General features: G+C 42.8%; 1 protein-coding gene across 3 annotated transcripts in view; it reads right to left on the minus strand.

Annotated features, from left to right (window-relative positions):
• The window catches only part of tmem117 (transmembrane protein 117), a 64884-nt gene that overhangs the window by 20048 nt on the left and 28168 nt on the right, over positions 1-16668 (minus strand). For all 3 annotated transcript variants that reach the window (XM_074634224.1, XM_074634223.1, XM_074634222.1), the window contains one exon: positions 14005-14137. In XM_074634224.1, coding sequence (XP_074490325.1) covers positions 14005-14137 — 133 coding nt within the window. The remainder of the gene's footprint in view (positions 1-14004; positions 14138-16668) is intronic.

Here is a 16668-nt window from a genome sequence, read left to right on the forward strand (position 1 = left end):
GCTCGCCTATACAACCTTGCTGGCGTGCAGTTCATTTCCTCCCTCTCTCTATATATGATGGTTCATTTCTTTTAGCTGATTGCATTAAGAGTTCTATTTGGCGTGCTGTTCACTTTATAAATGAGTCAGACGGACTAAACAATCTCTTGAAAAGCAACGGAGAGTTAATCCTTTTAAGCTATTAGCTAATGTAGCAGCTTTAATAGGTGTTCATTTTTAATTAATGTTAATTGCTTGTGCTTTCTCATATTAGACCATGATAAATGCTCACAGGCGATACACGACGAATGATGAATAAGTGTGGCAAGCCAGTGACCCAAAATGCCATTTATACCTGTTCACTGCTATTGCGTGTGAGAAATACTCCTCCTTTGCGAGGAAACATTATAAATCAAACGTCGTCAATGCGGCGTGCATTTAACAGATTTGACAGGATTTTATTGACGGAAAACGTGCATCACCGCGGGTGACGTATTGCCTCGCTCAAGCCCGCAAATAAAACAGCCTTGATTGGAATGGCCGATTTATATCTGCCTTAAGTCAGTTAGACATCCAGCGGCTTGGCACCGCTCCAGTTACCAAGGAGATCCCGTTGGGAGTCATTTACCCGCAGCGAAATTCTGATCGATACTTCTGGAAATGCTGTCTGGCACCACATGCTAGGCTTTAAATCTAAAAACCCCTCCGCCAACCCCTGCCCTTATCACATATTTAATTGAGCAAATGTTACCCCTGTGCTGAAAGAGAGGGGTTTTTTATTTTTTTGCAGAGCACCTATGATGAGTTTGGGGACTCTTCGCACTGCATGATCAGAGGCAGAACTCTCTGACTTATTCATGCTGACTGAAAATTTAATGGCCTTTAGAGCCGGATGACCTAATGAGAGAATTCAGTGTAGTGGAACATCAGTACAGTAGCACCATGAATAATCGGCCCCAAAATGGCTCCCGTGGCTTAATCGCAGAGCCAGTGGCGGTGTCGGTGCCAGCGAGGCCGGCTCAGCCAGCTTTTGACCCTCTGTGGAATGTTATCAGGTTTCCCACACTTGTTCAGACAAAATATTCAAGGACATGTCAATGCCTTTCAAAAGTCTTGTTCCATCACATGCGAGAAATTACAATTTTTGCGCCACAGAGGGTAAAGAGTTATAGAGTTTGGACGTCACCCCTGTGTGACATTAACCAGCGAGGAAGCCCATTTTAACTGTTGCATTCAGGTGTTCATCTGCAGTTTTATTTTGCTTTAATTATCTTGAGGGACAAGAAGTCATATATCTCTCAATGTACTTTATTTGGACGAGTGCAGTGCCCGTTCCAAACGTGCCTATAGTGTCCAGAAGGGATTGTTTGGCCTCTGGTGTTTCTGGAGAACTGCTCATCCAAACTTCATAATCGACACTGCGCTTCCTTGGGTCTTCAGCAAGACACCGGCCGTGACATAGTGGCATCCCCTAGCAACGCTGATTATACGCGTCACATAGAGCTCACTCGAACATCAACAGAGAGCAAGCTGTAACCAAGCCCCCCAGGAAGAGCGCCGGACGTCGATCCGGACTTTCGTAGCGGCCAAACGGCGATACTACAACTTCCGTGTCCGTCACGTGATGCCATTGGGCCCAAAAAGACTTTTTCCCATAGACTTACATTGGGAAAGAGACGTCTGTAACTCAGCGGATAATCTTCTTTTTAGGTGAATCAACTCCCCAGTACGAACACTCTAATACCCCTTATTTAAAAAAACATACGTTTTTAAAGTCGTAAAATGCACTAATAGCCGAATCCAGAGTTATTTCCCTTCCTCCGTTCATGTGAATGAGACCCAGACGGAGGCAGGAGAGCAAGCCTTGACGACGGCGTGACGTTGGGACCCCGTGACCGAGTCATGTGACCGAGCGGACGCTACTCCGCCAAGATCTGGGTACTTTTCCAGATGGAAGTCGAGCCATTTAGGCTTCATGCTCCACTGAGCAACTCTCATAGGAATGACCGAAGCCCCGCCTCCACCGCTGGATCCAGGTCTCTTCATACATCCATGGCTGTAACCAGCATGCTGTTAGATGGTGTAACAGTTAATAGGGGTCCCCCTCTCAATGCACTACACAGTGTGTACATAACGCATTAGGGCTGCAACTAATGATTACTTTCATTGTTGATTAATCTGTTGATTATTTTCTTGATTAATCGATTACTTGTTTGGTTTATAAAATGTTTGAAAATGGTGCTAAATGTCAATCAGGGTTTCCCAAAAGCTCAAGATGACGTCTTCAAATGTCTTGTTTTTTCCACAACTCAAAGATATTCAGTTTACTGTCATAGAGGAGGAAAGAAACCAGAAAATATTCACATTTAAGAAACATTTTTTTTCTTAAAAAATGACTCAAACCGATTGATTTTTTAAGATAATTGGTGATTATTTCAATAGTAGACAACTAATTGATTAATCTTTGCAGCTCTATTAAATAATGTCCCGAAGATCTCAAGGAGACAATGTGCGTCCTTGGGTCCTTAGCAACACACCCGCCAAGTGTGAAGTCGATGGGATGAGCGGTTGTCGAGATACATTACAGACCGACACTCCTTCCTTTTTAGTTCGATAAAGCTCTGAGAGTTTCTGATGGTACTCCTCTTTTCTTTGTCTGCTCAGCGAACACGCTGCACATGTTCACATCATAATCTTCCATCTATATTCACTCCAGTCAAACTGGTGCTGTTTTCATCATACGAACGCAACACCTACTGTGCACCAGATTGTTTTTTTTATAATTACGTACAAGTTGAATATTGTTTTAAATTAAGTTTTGATAGACCAGGCAGTAATTCAATAGTATTGTATTGGAGCACACAGTTCTAATCAGAGCTTTTTAATAAGGTGCAGCAACTAATGATTACTCTCAGTATTGATGAATCTGTTGGTTCATTAGAAAATGGAGGGGAAAAAAAGCCCAATTAAAATTTCCCAAAGCCCCATGGTGGTGTCTTCCAATCATTTTGACAGACTAACAGTCCAAAGATTATTTTCTTGATTTATCCATCCAATAGAAAATGTCAGAAAAATACCCGTCATATAATCCCGGAGAAAAAGGGTGATGTATTGAAAATGCTTGTTTTGCGTCACTTACAGTACAAAACAGTTTAATATAACATATGACGAAGAGAAAGCTCCACGTTTTTGCCATTTTTATTTTAAGGTCCCATATCGTGCTCATTCTCAGGTTCATACTTGTATTTAGTGTTTCTACTAGAACATGTTTACATACAGTAATGTTAAAAAAAACCTCTTTATTTTCCTCATACTGTGTCTGAATATACCTGTATTCACCCTCTGTCTGAAACACTCCGTTTTAGTGCATTTCAATGGAATTGCAATGGAACTGTGTTGCTAGGCAACAGTTTGGGTCCATGTTTACTTCCTGTCAGCTGATGTTATTCACATCCACTGCAACAGGAAATAAACTTGGACACATTTAGAATGTTTAAAACCGTGTAATGGTCTAAATCACAAATGGACAAAAATCCTAACGGCTTGTTTAAACGCACAATTTCTGAATACTGGCTGTGTGTGTATTTCTCCATATATTGAGCGTTTTGATAGTTTAACAGTATTAATAAAGCACTTAAACCTGCTTTATAATATAAAAGACATGAAAATCTCACTTTTTACAATATGGGACCTTTAAAGGGTGACTAAAACGGTTAGTCTGTCATCAAAATAAGTGCCAATTAATGTCCCGTTAATCCACTTATCGATTAATTGATTAACTGTTCCAGCTATAATTCAATTAAAGATTGTTATAAATCACAGAAAAGCTGCAAATCCTCATATTTGAGATGCCGATATTTGGCATTTTTAGCACTTTATAAGAGGCTCAAATGGGTATTATTAAAATTGTTTGTGATGAATTTGCTGTTTATAGATATTATACTCTATAATATGTAAATGCGGTAGATTACTCCTTTAAATGTGGAAGTATACTGTGAAGTGCAGCTTCACCTTGACGGAGGACTCTTAGTAATGGATTGTAAATAAGTTTTAAATACATCTGAACCTATAAAAGCATCCCCCCCCAACAGCTTTCCCCCACGCTGCAGCACCGTGCCAAAAACACTTTCAATGTCATGCTTTGCTATAAACCAAACACTTTCTACTGCTCCATATATACACATCAATTTAAAGCTAAAAGTTTATGGTTTAATTTTTTTATCTACATTCTCAACTCAAGGATGGCCAAAGCCCGTGGGATTCTGGGTAATTAAGCTTATAAAACAGCATGCTGAGAGAGAGCTTTCTCTCCTCTGAGTCATCAATACTCTTGATTTACATTAATTTTTTTTTTCCACTGTCCACTTGGACGTATGAGCCTTCAGCAGGGTTTTATATAAACTTGTTTTCTCCGTCAGACAGCCGGTGATTTAGTGACCGTGGCAACTAAGTGACCTCTTCTGCCCTGTAAAGGCTGGACTCGTTCAGAACATTAAATTGCGACCTTGGCCGGCTCCACATTGAAATGCATTACCTGCCCCCCCGCTCCCCGTGCACAGCGGTACATAACGTTGCATTTAGTGTATATACAACGCTGAGCAGCAGTAGTTACCAGGGAGCATAAAGCTGTCAATACACGCTATCACTATAGCATCTCCCAAGGCAACTTAAAACTCCAATCTCAATTCATCACTCGGCACAGAATGAGCACACGTATTGTATTGCACTGGCTGGAGATTGAGTCCTTTAGCCCTTATCATTCCCCTGGCTCAGGACTATAGGAGTGAACACCATCGGGCAATATCCTGGACAGCCCTGTATCAGGGCCCTCCAGTCCCACTATCAGCTTTGGATTAGGACAGAAGGGTCCAGAACCAGGTCTCCATGTACCTTTACATTGACTACTAGTATCTTGTATTGACTAGTATCCCCACCAAGTCCAACAATATACGTCGTTTCAGAACGACACATGGAGGCGTTTTCTGATCTGACACCCCGATCAGGATTACATTATTTGGTTTCAAAACCGTCACAAATCACGGTTGAAAAATAAATATCTGTTTTATGATGTGACAATGGTTACGGTTTGGTTTAGGCAAAAAAAATGACTTGGTTGTGTTAAGGGAAACATCCTGGTTTGGGTTAATGTTACTACTTATTACTCAATTCTGATTGGTCGATTACGGCATACCTATATAATATATCCTTGCTGCAATATACACCTCAAGTGCAACCTGTTTATATTTTATTTATTACATCTACCCTACCTATTTTACAAGTGCAATTACCTCTGTTTACATTACATCTATTTTTATATTTTATACTCTAGTGTAACACTTCTGTTTATATTTATTTATTACATCTACTTTACCTGTTTTATATTGCTTTATAACTGTGTGTGTTTTACCTGTTATATGTTTTATCTGCGTCGTTTAGGCATGTCAAGTATTTGTTTTAAAGCACTGACCAGAAGTGGACACTGTGAATCTCGTTGTATTTAATACAATGACAATAAAGCTTTCTATTCTATTCTATTCTATACTATATTATGGTCTGTTATTTCTTGTATAACACTGTTTCTATGGATGCAGTTTTGATGTCGGACTCTGAAGGACCGTTTTTGTGTCAAATCATTGATTTCTTCAGTTAGTATCTGTGTAATAAGTGGATAAGCGGGATAATGTACAGCTTGCGGGTCATTATTGTGAAATAAACCCCTTCAGGGCGATGCAAGCTGGCCAGCTCGCTGTACATTATCCCTTACTTAGTTAAGGTTAGGGGACCGTCGTCGTCATGGTTACAATAATAATCACTTGGTTAAGGTTAGGGAACAATCGTGGTTGTGGTTTATACAAACCGACATTGATTGACGGGAGGAAACGGGAAATGAACATTTGATCCCTTGAACTCCGACCTCCTTCCTCTGCTGAATTTGTTGCTCTATGATAACGTCACCTGACTTCCTCCTTTGCTACCGATGGACATAATTACTTTTTCTTTAGTTTTTTTTTTAAAGTATCCTGGTTATGTTTTGCACATGTAAACACCATATTCTGGTTTCATAAATCTGAATATTCTAGCTGGAGAACTCCGTACAGTGTTTGCAGGTGCTTTCTTTATATACGGTATGTAGCAGTTAGTCAGTAAAGACAAAAATATATGATGATTAGCAAAGTAATGTCTACATGCTGAAATAAAAGTAAAAGTCTGGAGATTAGAAGGAGGAATCAAAGACACATCTGCATTGACGTGTGCAGATGATCAGAAACATGGATATTAGAATCATGTAAACATGAATATAGATTTCATGTAAACATCACATCCTGAATATGATCGACAAAAGTAAAAGTACTCATTTAAAGGGTGTCTTCATCTTTACACATATTATCATGTCCTGTGAAAACTGTGCATCTCCTAAGTCTGTTTTCAGTTATGTTACAATGCCATTTTTCAGAAAACCCGATGTATTCTAAATGTGAATACAATATGTGATGTATTTTTAGTTTTAAAGTAATAATTATAATAATAATAATAATAATAATAATAATTAATCTTTTATACCTAAAAAATCAACAACAGGCATAAAAAATTCCGTCATTATAGACCCCTGGTAAGAAAACGTGAATCTTTAGATATCATCAGATATTAATAGCTGTGGTGAAACATAAGGAATGTGGCTGTGTGGCGTTACACACAAACATTCACACATGCACGGACAATCCATCTGTCCTGCTACAACACCCCTCCCCACCTTCCGTCTACACATACGCACACTTATATTCATCTATAATATAACACGTATGGTGTATTCCCAGTGGATGCACACCGCCGTCAAGGTTACGATGTTTATTGTTTACAGTGCGGCTGTTCCTCTTTACGTGACAGTGAGGTACGAGGAGGACCTGAGCTCCGCCCCCCCCCCGCTGTCCCAGAAAACAGCAGGATAATATAATTCACCCCCTCATACAGCACCCAGAATACCTCTGAAACCGACTGAGAGACGAGAAAATGAGTTTGGAGGGAAAGCTTTACTACGAACTAACTACCCGTTAAATACGTAATGAGTCATATACGAGACGCCGGCGTAATGTGCATGTGTAGGAGTGAGAAAGACGCAGCAGATATGCTTAGAAAGTAGCTGTGGGTGTGTGAAAGTATGAGAGAGCAGAGTGAGGAAGGCAAAGAAGGATCAATGGATTTAAACTGTGATTTACAAACGGCAACACGTTTCTGTATCAAGTCTTAACAGTAAAGCTGTTTCTGACCATGTCCAGCATGGTGTTTAGCTGTTGTCCCAAATATTATGACAAGAAAAGTTCACTTAATATATTGAAATTCCTACACATTATTTCATTTACGGCTGCAACAAATGATTATTTTATTTATAGATTTATTCATTATTTAATTTAATAGATTAAACAGTTATTTTCCTGATTTGAATGATTCAACTTTTGGTCGACAAAATGTCAGAAATTTTTATTTTTTCAAACCACAATCTTTTCCTAACGAAGTAACTAAGTAGTTTTGTTGCCTAAACCTAATCAAGTTGTTTCCTGTGAAGATGGAAGTTTATTTTGAAATGACTGTAACAATCAGAAATGAACACGTGTTGCTGGACATTCGTAGGAAAAAGCACGAAAGAGGACGGTTACTTTTCGTAAGATACCTTACAAACCGTTGTATGAGGATACGTTAACAACTGAGTAGCATGAACCAGAGAATTTGGGGCTTAATAAATGATTGCAGATAATTTTTTTTGTCATTCGACAAATCTTTTAAGGTCTAATCTCATTAGCCTTTATTCCCCGACATCACATAAAAAGGAAAATATGTTGATTAATCCAGGTCTTTCAATTTAATAAACAATATATCCAGTAATAACAAATTATCTGTTATGTATTTTCTGCAAAACTGTTTTTTTTGTTGTTGTTTTTTTTTTTTACAATTTGTGTGTCAGAGTATTTTTAAAACACACAAACCAGCAGTTGAACTGTGGTCTGAGAAACTAAGAAACTTGTCTGGTCACACCTCAAACTCCTGCAACGAGCTAAACGAGCGAGCACATCCTGGACGAGTCCGCTGAACACACAGAGACTAACAAACAATATCAACTCTCGGTAAGACAGCGAACAAACCGGCATCCAAACGTTGACTAACTGAGCATTAATGGGTTTAGTAGTAGTGAAGTAATTACTGCATTTCAAGTTGTAAATCCCTTAAACTCACACTACTTAATCAGAATCAGAATCAGAATCAGAATGGTGTTTATTGCCAGGTGTAAGAGGTATACACTAGGAATTTTCTTTGGCATTATTGGTGCGAGACAAACTGTATAATAACAAAAGAATAGATAAAAACGTTAGAATAAAATAATAAAAATGTACAATTTACAAATTACAAATAAGCTATAAACATGATATAAAGATAGTGCAAATATTGAGAGAGGGGGGAGAGTCAGTGTCGGCGGGGGGGGCAGTAGTGTGTGTGTGAGGGAGAGACAGTCACAGGGGGGCGGATGGGCTGTTGGAGAGCCCCACTGCCATGGGGAAGAAACTGTTTTTGTGACGTGAGGTTTTGGTCCTGATGGACCTTAACCTCCTGCCAGATGGCAGAGTCTGAAAAAGATGGTGTCCAGGATGGGAGGGGTCGGCCACAATCTTCTCTACCCTCCTTAAGGTCCTGGAGGTGTACAGCTCCTGGAGGGAGGGAAGGTTGCAGCCGATCGCCCTTTCTGCAGCACGGATGACCCGCTGCAGCCTGGCCTTGTCCCTGGCGGTGGCAGCGGCGAACCAGACGGTGATGGAGGAGGTGAGGATGGACTCGATGATGGCCGAGTAAAAGTGCACCATCATGGTCTGTGGCAGGTTGAATTTCTTCAACTGCCTCAGGAAGTACATCCTCTGCTGGGCCTTACTGGTGAGGGAGCTGATGTTTAGCTCCCACTTGAGGTCCTGGGCGATGGTCGTGCCCAGGAAACGGAACGACTCCACCGTGTTAACTGGGGAGCCGCGCAGGATGAGGGGGGGGAGCGGGGCTGAGTTCCTCCTGAAGTCCACTGCCATCTCCACTGTCTAGAGCGTTCAGCTCCATGTGGTTCTGGCTGCACCAGGATGCCAGATGGTCAACCTCCCATCTGTAGGCAGACTCGTCACCCTCGGAGATGAGGCTGCAAACTTAAGGAGCTTGACAGATTGGTGTCTGGAGGTGCAGCCGTTGGTGTACAGGGAGAAGAGCAGTGGGGAGAGAACGCAGCCTTGGGGGGCACCGGTGCTGATGGTCTGGGTGTCGGAGACTTGCTTCCCCAGCCTTACGTGCTGACTCCTGTCAGTTAGAAAGTCAGTGATCCACCTGCAGGTGGAGTCAGGCACGCTCAGCAGGGAAAGCTTGTCCTGTAGCAGAGCTGGGCTGATGGTGTTGACTGCGGAACTGAAGTCCACAAACGGGATCCTGGCATAGGAGCCAGGGGAGTCCAGATGCTGGAGAATGTAATGAAGGGCTAAATTTACTGCGTCGTCTACAGATCTGTTAGGTCTGTAGGCGAACTGCAGTGGGTCCAGCAGGGGGTTGGTTATTGTCTTTAGGTGTTGGAGCACAAGTCGTTCAAAGGTCTTCATTATCACAGAGGTCAGAGCGACGGGTCTGTAGTCCTGAAGACCTGTGATCCTTGGCTTCTTGGGGACCGGGATGATGGTGGAGGCTTTGAAGCAGGACGGCACCCTGCAGTTTTCCAGGGAGGTGTTGAAAATCCCTGTAAACACTGGAGACAACTGGTCTGCACAGTGTTTCAGGGTTGCAGGTGAGACAGAGTCTGGGCCGGCTGCTTTGCGGGGGTTTTGTCCTTTGAAGAGCCTGTTGACTTCCTCCTCTTGGATGGACAGAGGTGTGAAGGGGGGGAGGGGTGTGCACAGGCTGGGTGCTTGTGGAGAAAGCTGGGGGGGTGCTTGTGTTGATTGCTGATGGCTGATGGCTGATGGCGGGGGGGAGAGGAGATGCAGCCAGGACCGTCACTACGTCTGTCAAATCTGCAGTAAACTCATTCAGCTCATTTGCCAGTCGGAGGTCATTCGTGGAGTGGGACGGTTTGGGCTTATAGTTTGTGATCTGTCTCAGCCCTTTCCAGACTGAGGCAGAGTCACTGGCTGAGAACTAAAATAATAAAAGTAATCACATGTAACACTCTCTATAACTATCGTTTAGGGGTGTAAGAAAATATTTAAAATATTGAATATTATGTTTTGTGGTACTATATCAATTCTTACAAACACTGCATACATTTTTAATTAAAAGTTTAAATGCAAAGATGAACTCAGTCAATACTCTATTTCATTAGCAAAGATATGCTTTATCCTCTCAGTGTATGTGTCCTCTCAACATAGTGCTATCATGTTGGATGTTACAGCAACTGTGAGAAATTGATTGCATAAAAAACTATTTTACTAAAATGTTATGCATATGGCTGTGTGTTCTTTAGATTATGACAGTTTTTGTAAAATTAGATTTAAAAATCACAATATATGGCCTTGCTTACAGTATCGCATTATATTGAATGGTAACCTGATAGTATCATGATACACAGCGTATCGCCAGATTCTTGCCAACACTCAGCCTCCACTATCTGTATATGTATATTTATATCTAAAACTAACAGAGACAGCTTGTTATAGTCGTACATTTCAGCGTTATGTAAAGATCATAAAACCCGTTGTTGAACTATGCTGCTGTTCTGCAGTCCCATGTGTGACTGCATGCAACAGGAGGCATCTACATACCCCGACATGCTATTCATTCAGCTTTTTAAATCCACTTGTCCGTGGTATTACCCCCAGCTTAGTGCCAGACAAGCAAACAGACAGACAGACGGGGGGGACTAGCATGCACTCAGCGCAAAGGATCATGGTAAACAAAGTCAACAAATAATACCCTCATACGACGGGGTCTAATCCAGCTCAGGGTATCACTGCAGTCAAATGCCACATGCATCCCCCCCCCCCCTCCGCTGCTCCTCATCAAAGACATCCACTAGCTGCAACCCTCCCTCCGCCCCCACTATCCTGACATCCATCCATCCCATTACTGGGTACCAGAGTATAGAAGTCCTTTTACAGCTTTACTGTCCCACTCCAGCTCCCTATTAGATCACTAACTCCCTCCCTCCCTCCACCTTCACATACTTTACCACCCCCTTTCTCTAAATTAGTCGTGATTAATGTGTACGCCGCGCATTGGGCCGTCTTAATTAAATAACACCATCTAATTAGGGGCTGATTTCGCCCGGTAATGGCGCCGTAAGATGGCGGAATGGGATTGTGCGGCGTGACAAAACATTCATGAAGTCCATCAAACTCCCTGGGCGGTCACACTCCCCTGGTTTCACACAAACAGCCCCCCCCACTAATCTGACAGTTACATTAAAATGCAAATAGCCCAGATGTGAGGGTCTGGTAACAAGTGTGGCTTACAGCTCCCAGGGCGCCACAATGGACCGGCTTTTATTCCCCCCCTCCGATATGATATGAGCCAGGTAACAGGTTTGATAGCTGTTGACCTAGAAGTGGCTGTTTAAATATTGGCACTGTCGGACGCGTGTGAGATTACACAGTCTGAGAAATCTGCGAGATAATGAATCCATTTTACACGAGTAATCATGAATAAATACTTGTCATCCAAGAAGATATACAATCTCTTATCAGCTGGATTGTTTACAGTCCTGATGGCGCCGGTTTATCTTCTTTCCTCACGGATGTATCGTCGCTGGTTTTAATTAAATCAAGCTCAGAAACCGACTGAAAGGTCATAGAAAATTAAAGCATATTAATGAGCGAAGGGCACGGGCAGCATGCAGCATCGGGTCAGGGAGACAGCAGGGAGACAGACGCTAACCCCCCCACACACACACACACACCTCCCTCCAACCTCTCTCCATCCCACACACACACATACGTGTCCCAGCTAACTTGAGCAAAGGTGCGAGACGTGAACAATATGTGGTTGGTGTGTGTGTGTGTGTGTGTGGGACGCCCTGTCTGGCCACCAGAAGAGCCTCCCCTGCAGTGCACCATCATGGCTAGATGTCAAAGCCATGCCCACCCAAAATACCTACCCTTTAAAAACCCTTGGCAGTAATCACACCCCACAGCGGCTTGTTCTTTCAGTACAAATGAAAAGGAAAAACACCATTCACTCCCACAGCTGCAGTCACAAAGCGATATTGTACTTTTCCTTTGTGCTTGTGGCAAAAGAGAAAACTACAACAGCCTCGCTGCGGGGCGATGGGATCCGTCGGAGGATAGTGAAGGAGGGAAGTGGTGGGGGGGCCGATGCAAATAGGGTTTGGACATAGATCAAAAGACTTAAGTTTCACTGCATCATCAGGGCTGAAGCACTTCTCCCGCTCCCCCCTGGACTCCCCCCATCCTCTCAGCTCAGCCCTCCCTTTTCTGCTGCATTCATTGCTAGCGCGAGCCCGTCTTCCAAAGGGGGCATCCTGGCAGAGTGTGAACATTGCTCTTACATGTCGGTCTTGAACAGAGATGTGAACACTAATGGTTTTTGGCAGGGCCCGGGTCCTCGGTGGACACACTACTGGAGCAGAAAGAAAACAAGCGGGGGGAAAGGAGGGACGGGAGGGGAGGGGTTTGGGACAGGAAAAAGACCAGGTGTCTTGGCGGCGGCGGAGTTCACTCGCTTTACAACAGCACCATCTGTCTTTGCGAGGAGAGCTTTACAACGTTGAATAACTGCTGCTCAACACAAAGCAAATGATCATGGATGAGTTTTAGTGGCGTGTCGGTCGGTTTAATTGTTTAACCGGCTGCTGCTTTTCATATCTGGACAAGTGATGCGGCTAATATGAGCAGAGTGACTTGCACATGTTAGATGGTTATAAATTATACATCACATCATATAAATGATATATTACGTCTCTCAGGATGTCTGAGTAAGTCATTATTTTTCCTCGAGTATTATCCGAATGTCATCTAGCGACACACTCCTGACAGCAAAGCACCGACAGGCTCAGAAAAAGGGCGCTCCTCTTTCCTCGACATTTCAGGGCGGAAATGAGAGGCGGTAAAAACAGGAATCCTCTTTGTGACAGATGCACTCAGTGCGACTGCAAATGTAACTTTTCTCTGAGCAAGCAACATTCATCGTCTCGGCGGGCCTGCCCCCCCGCTCTCCCGCTCAGCCGCTCGCTTCCTTTTTTCTCGGCCAACCAGAGAGAGGAGGGACAAGATGGATGCCGGTGTCACCGCCGTGGTCGGAGTGACAGATGGGCTGATTATACAAACTCATCCCTCTGGCCGTAGAAAAACACAACACCTTTGCCTGCAAGCTAATAGCCTTCATCTGCCTGCACCGTATGGATAGTTGATGCTTGTTGTTTATATGTGGAAAGCAGCTCTATATGGACAGATCCCATTACAGCGCTGGCCTTCCCTCCTGACAGCTTGTACCTGAACAGACACCTGCCACGCTGCAGCACCAAACGCACAAAATGGTAAATCACCTCGTGGCAACCTCGCATCTGGCTGCCTGGCTTCAAGGGCATGTTTTCCTTCCTCTAGATGGACACATTGCAAATGCATAAACGGATTCCTGTCACTGGACTTGATGTGTGGGTGTCAAGCTCTGCAGTGCGCTGCGGTTTCTCAGCAGGTAACGCCGGGGTAACAGGAGCAACAGAGGCATTAACTGATAGAGAGGCATGGCTAACACATCTTGGTTTTTGGCCAGAGATGTGTCAAAAAAATAAGTCAAGATCATGGGAGAATAAGTAGTGGGTGCTGAAGGTGATCTTTCAGGATTAACCATCACCTCCCCTCCCCCCTCCTCGCCTGCTCCTACCTGTGATTTAAAGTCTGGGCTGATTAATCAGACTGCCATCGAGTCTCTGTTCAGGCGAGACATTTAGATCAATCACTCCACGCCAAAGGGGAGCGTACAGTGGCTCTTACAGATGGGAAGCAGAGAATGAGGTAAGAGAGAGAGAGAAAGAGAGAGAGAGAGAGAGATTGAATGGCTTACTGCATGCTCCCAGCCATCAGCAGGAAAAGGTTGTAGATGTGTGAGAAGATGAAGAGGAAGAGGATGGCGCTGAAGAACATGGTCATCCAGGAGCCATGATCCTCGCGGAACACTTTCAGGCGCAGGTATCGACCTATAAAGGGAGCACGACAAGGACACCGCCGTCAGTGGGGGGGGTTCAAACAGCATGTCAACCTGCTAACAATGTATGGCCACGGAGAGATGGAGATGAAAGTAAATAAATTAGTCACACAGATCAATAACGTCCTACTCTGTCAGACACGTGACCTTTAGGCGCTGGAATTAAGATTAAAGAGCACTCTGAGGTGTCACTATACTACGTACGGCCTTGAGGTCTAATTGTCTTATCCTGACCAATTCCACCCGTCACCATTTCATCATCAACGCCAACAGAAACATATTCCACATTTTATGCGTCTGTTGGACGCGCTGTCCGTGGATTGATGCTTGCTGGTGTTTCATGATGTGCATGATTAGAGAAATTATTCAAACAATTTGTGACCTGCGGTGTTATTTTTATATTTATATATATATATATATATACAATCCTGGCTCAGAATCAAATTATGGAGAAATCTCTCTCAGGCGGAGCATGAGATTGATTCAGATATGGAGGTCTCTCTCTTCACACAACACATAATCACAGGAGCTTGTCCTCTGGTGGCGGCGGCAGCGCTCAGCAGAAGACAACAAGGTTTATTATACCACTTTTAGCTTGTTGTTGTTGTACCTTGAAAAGACTATACAGTTGGTAGCTCCTCTGAGGCTAGCTATAATTATAACGGCTGCTCCTAACTATTTATACCTTTTTAATTCAAGGAGATTTATTCTGGTCAGAGTGGCATTATGAAAACGCATTACATAAGTACAGTATAAATTACTAGAGAGAACTGAAGAATAACATGTGTGATGCAATATAAATGTATAACTGCATAATGGAATAGTTCTTGATCTACCTCCCACGCTGCTCGTGGAACAGAAGCGATCTACTTTCTGGGTGTCTGTTATACATACACACGTAGGCAAAATTGTTGGTACCCTTCCGTTAAAGAAAGAAAAACCCACAATGGTCACTAAAATAACTTGAAACTAACAAAAGTAATAATAAATAAAAATTTACCGAAAATGAACTAATGAAAATCAGATATTGTTTTTGAATTGTGGTTCAACAGAATCATTTTAAAAAACAAACTAATGAAACTGGCCAGGACAAAAATGATGGTACCCCTAGAAAAGATGTAAAATAATGTGACCATAGGGACATATTAAACTAAGGTGTGTCCTGTAAATAACATCACAGGTATCTTCAAACTTGTAATCAGTCAGTCTGCCTATTTAAAGGGTCAAAAGTAGTCACTGTGCTGTTTGGTATCATGGTGTGTACCACACTGAACATGGACCACAGAAAGCTAAGGAGAGAGTTGTCTCGGGAGATCAGAAAGAACATTATAGACCTTCATGTTAAAGGTAAAGGCTATAAGACCATCTCCAAGCAGCCTGATGTTCCTGTGACTACAGCTGCACATATTATTCAGAAGTTTAAGGTCCACGGGACTGTAGCCAACCTCCCTGGACGTGGCCGCAAGAGGAAAATTGATGACATATTGAAGAGACGGATAATACGAATGGTAACCAAAGAGCCCAGAATAACTTCCAAAGAGATTAGAGGTGAACTCCAAGGTCAAGGTACATCAGTGTCAGATCGCACCATCCGTCACTGTTTGAGCCAAAGTGGACTTAATGGAAGACGACCCAGGAGGACACCAAATCATAAAAAAGTGAGACTGGAATTTGCCAAAATGCATATTGACAAGCCACAAAGCTTCTGGGAGAATGTCCTTTGGACAGATGAGACAAAACTGGAGCTTTTTGGCAAGTCACATCAGCTCTATGTTCACAGACGCAAAAATGAAGCATCCAAAGAAAAGAACACTGTACCTAATGTGAAACATGGAGGAGGCTCGGTTATGTTATGGGGCTGCTTTGTTGCATCTGGCACAGGGTGTCTTGAATCTGTGCAGGGTGCAATGAAATCTCAAGACTATCAAGGCATTCTGGAGCGAAATGTGCTGCCCAGTGTCAGAAAGCTTGGTTTCAGTTGCAGGTCATGGGTCCTCCAACAGGATAATGACCCAAAACACAGCTAAAAACACCCAAGAATGGCTAAGAACAAAACATTGGACTATTCTGAAGTGGCCTTCTATGAGCCCTGATCTAAATCCTATTGAACATCTGTGGAAGGAGCTGAAACATGCAGTCTGGAGAAGGCACCCTTCAAACCTGAGACAGCTGGAGCAGTTTGCTCACGAGGAGTGGGCCAACATACCTGTCGACAGGTGCAGAAGTCTCATTGAGAGTTACAGAAATCGCTTGTTTGCAGTGATTGCCTCAAAAGGTTGTGCAACAATATATTAAGTTAAGGGTACCATCATTTTTGTCCAGGCCAGTTTCATTAGTTTGTTTTTTAAAATGATTCTGTTAAACCACAATTCAAAAACAATGTCTGATTTTCATTAGTTAATTTTCAGTGATTTTTTATTTATTACTACTTTTGTCAGTTTCAAGTTATTTCAGTGACCATTGTGGGTTTTTCTTTCTTTAACGGAACGGTACCAACAATTTTGCCTACGTGTGTATATATAT

Source organism: Sebastes fasciatus, chromosome 4 (genome assembly GCF_043250625.1).
Source record: "Sebastes fasciatus isolate fSebFas1 chromosome 4, fSebFas1.pri, whole genome shotgun sequence".
NCBI classification, from domain to species: Eukaryota; Metazoa; Chordata; class Actinopteri; order Perciformes; family Sebastidae; genus Sebastes; species Sebastes fasciatus.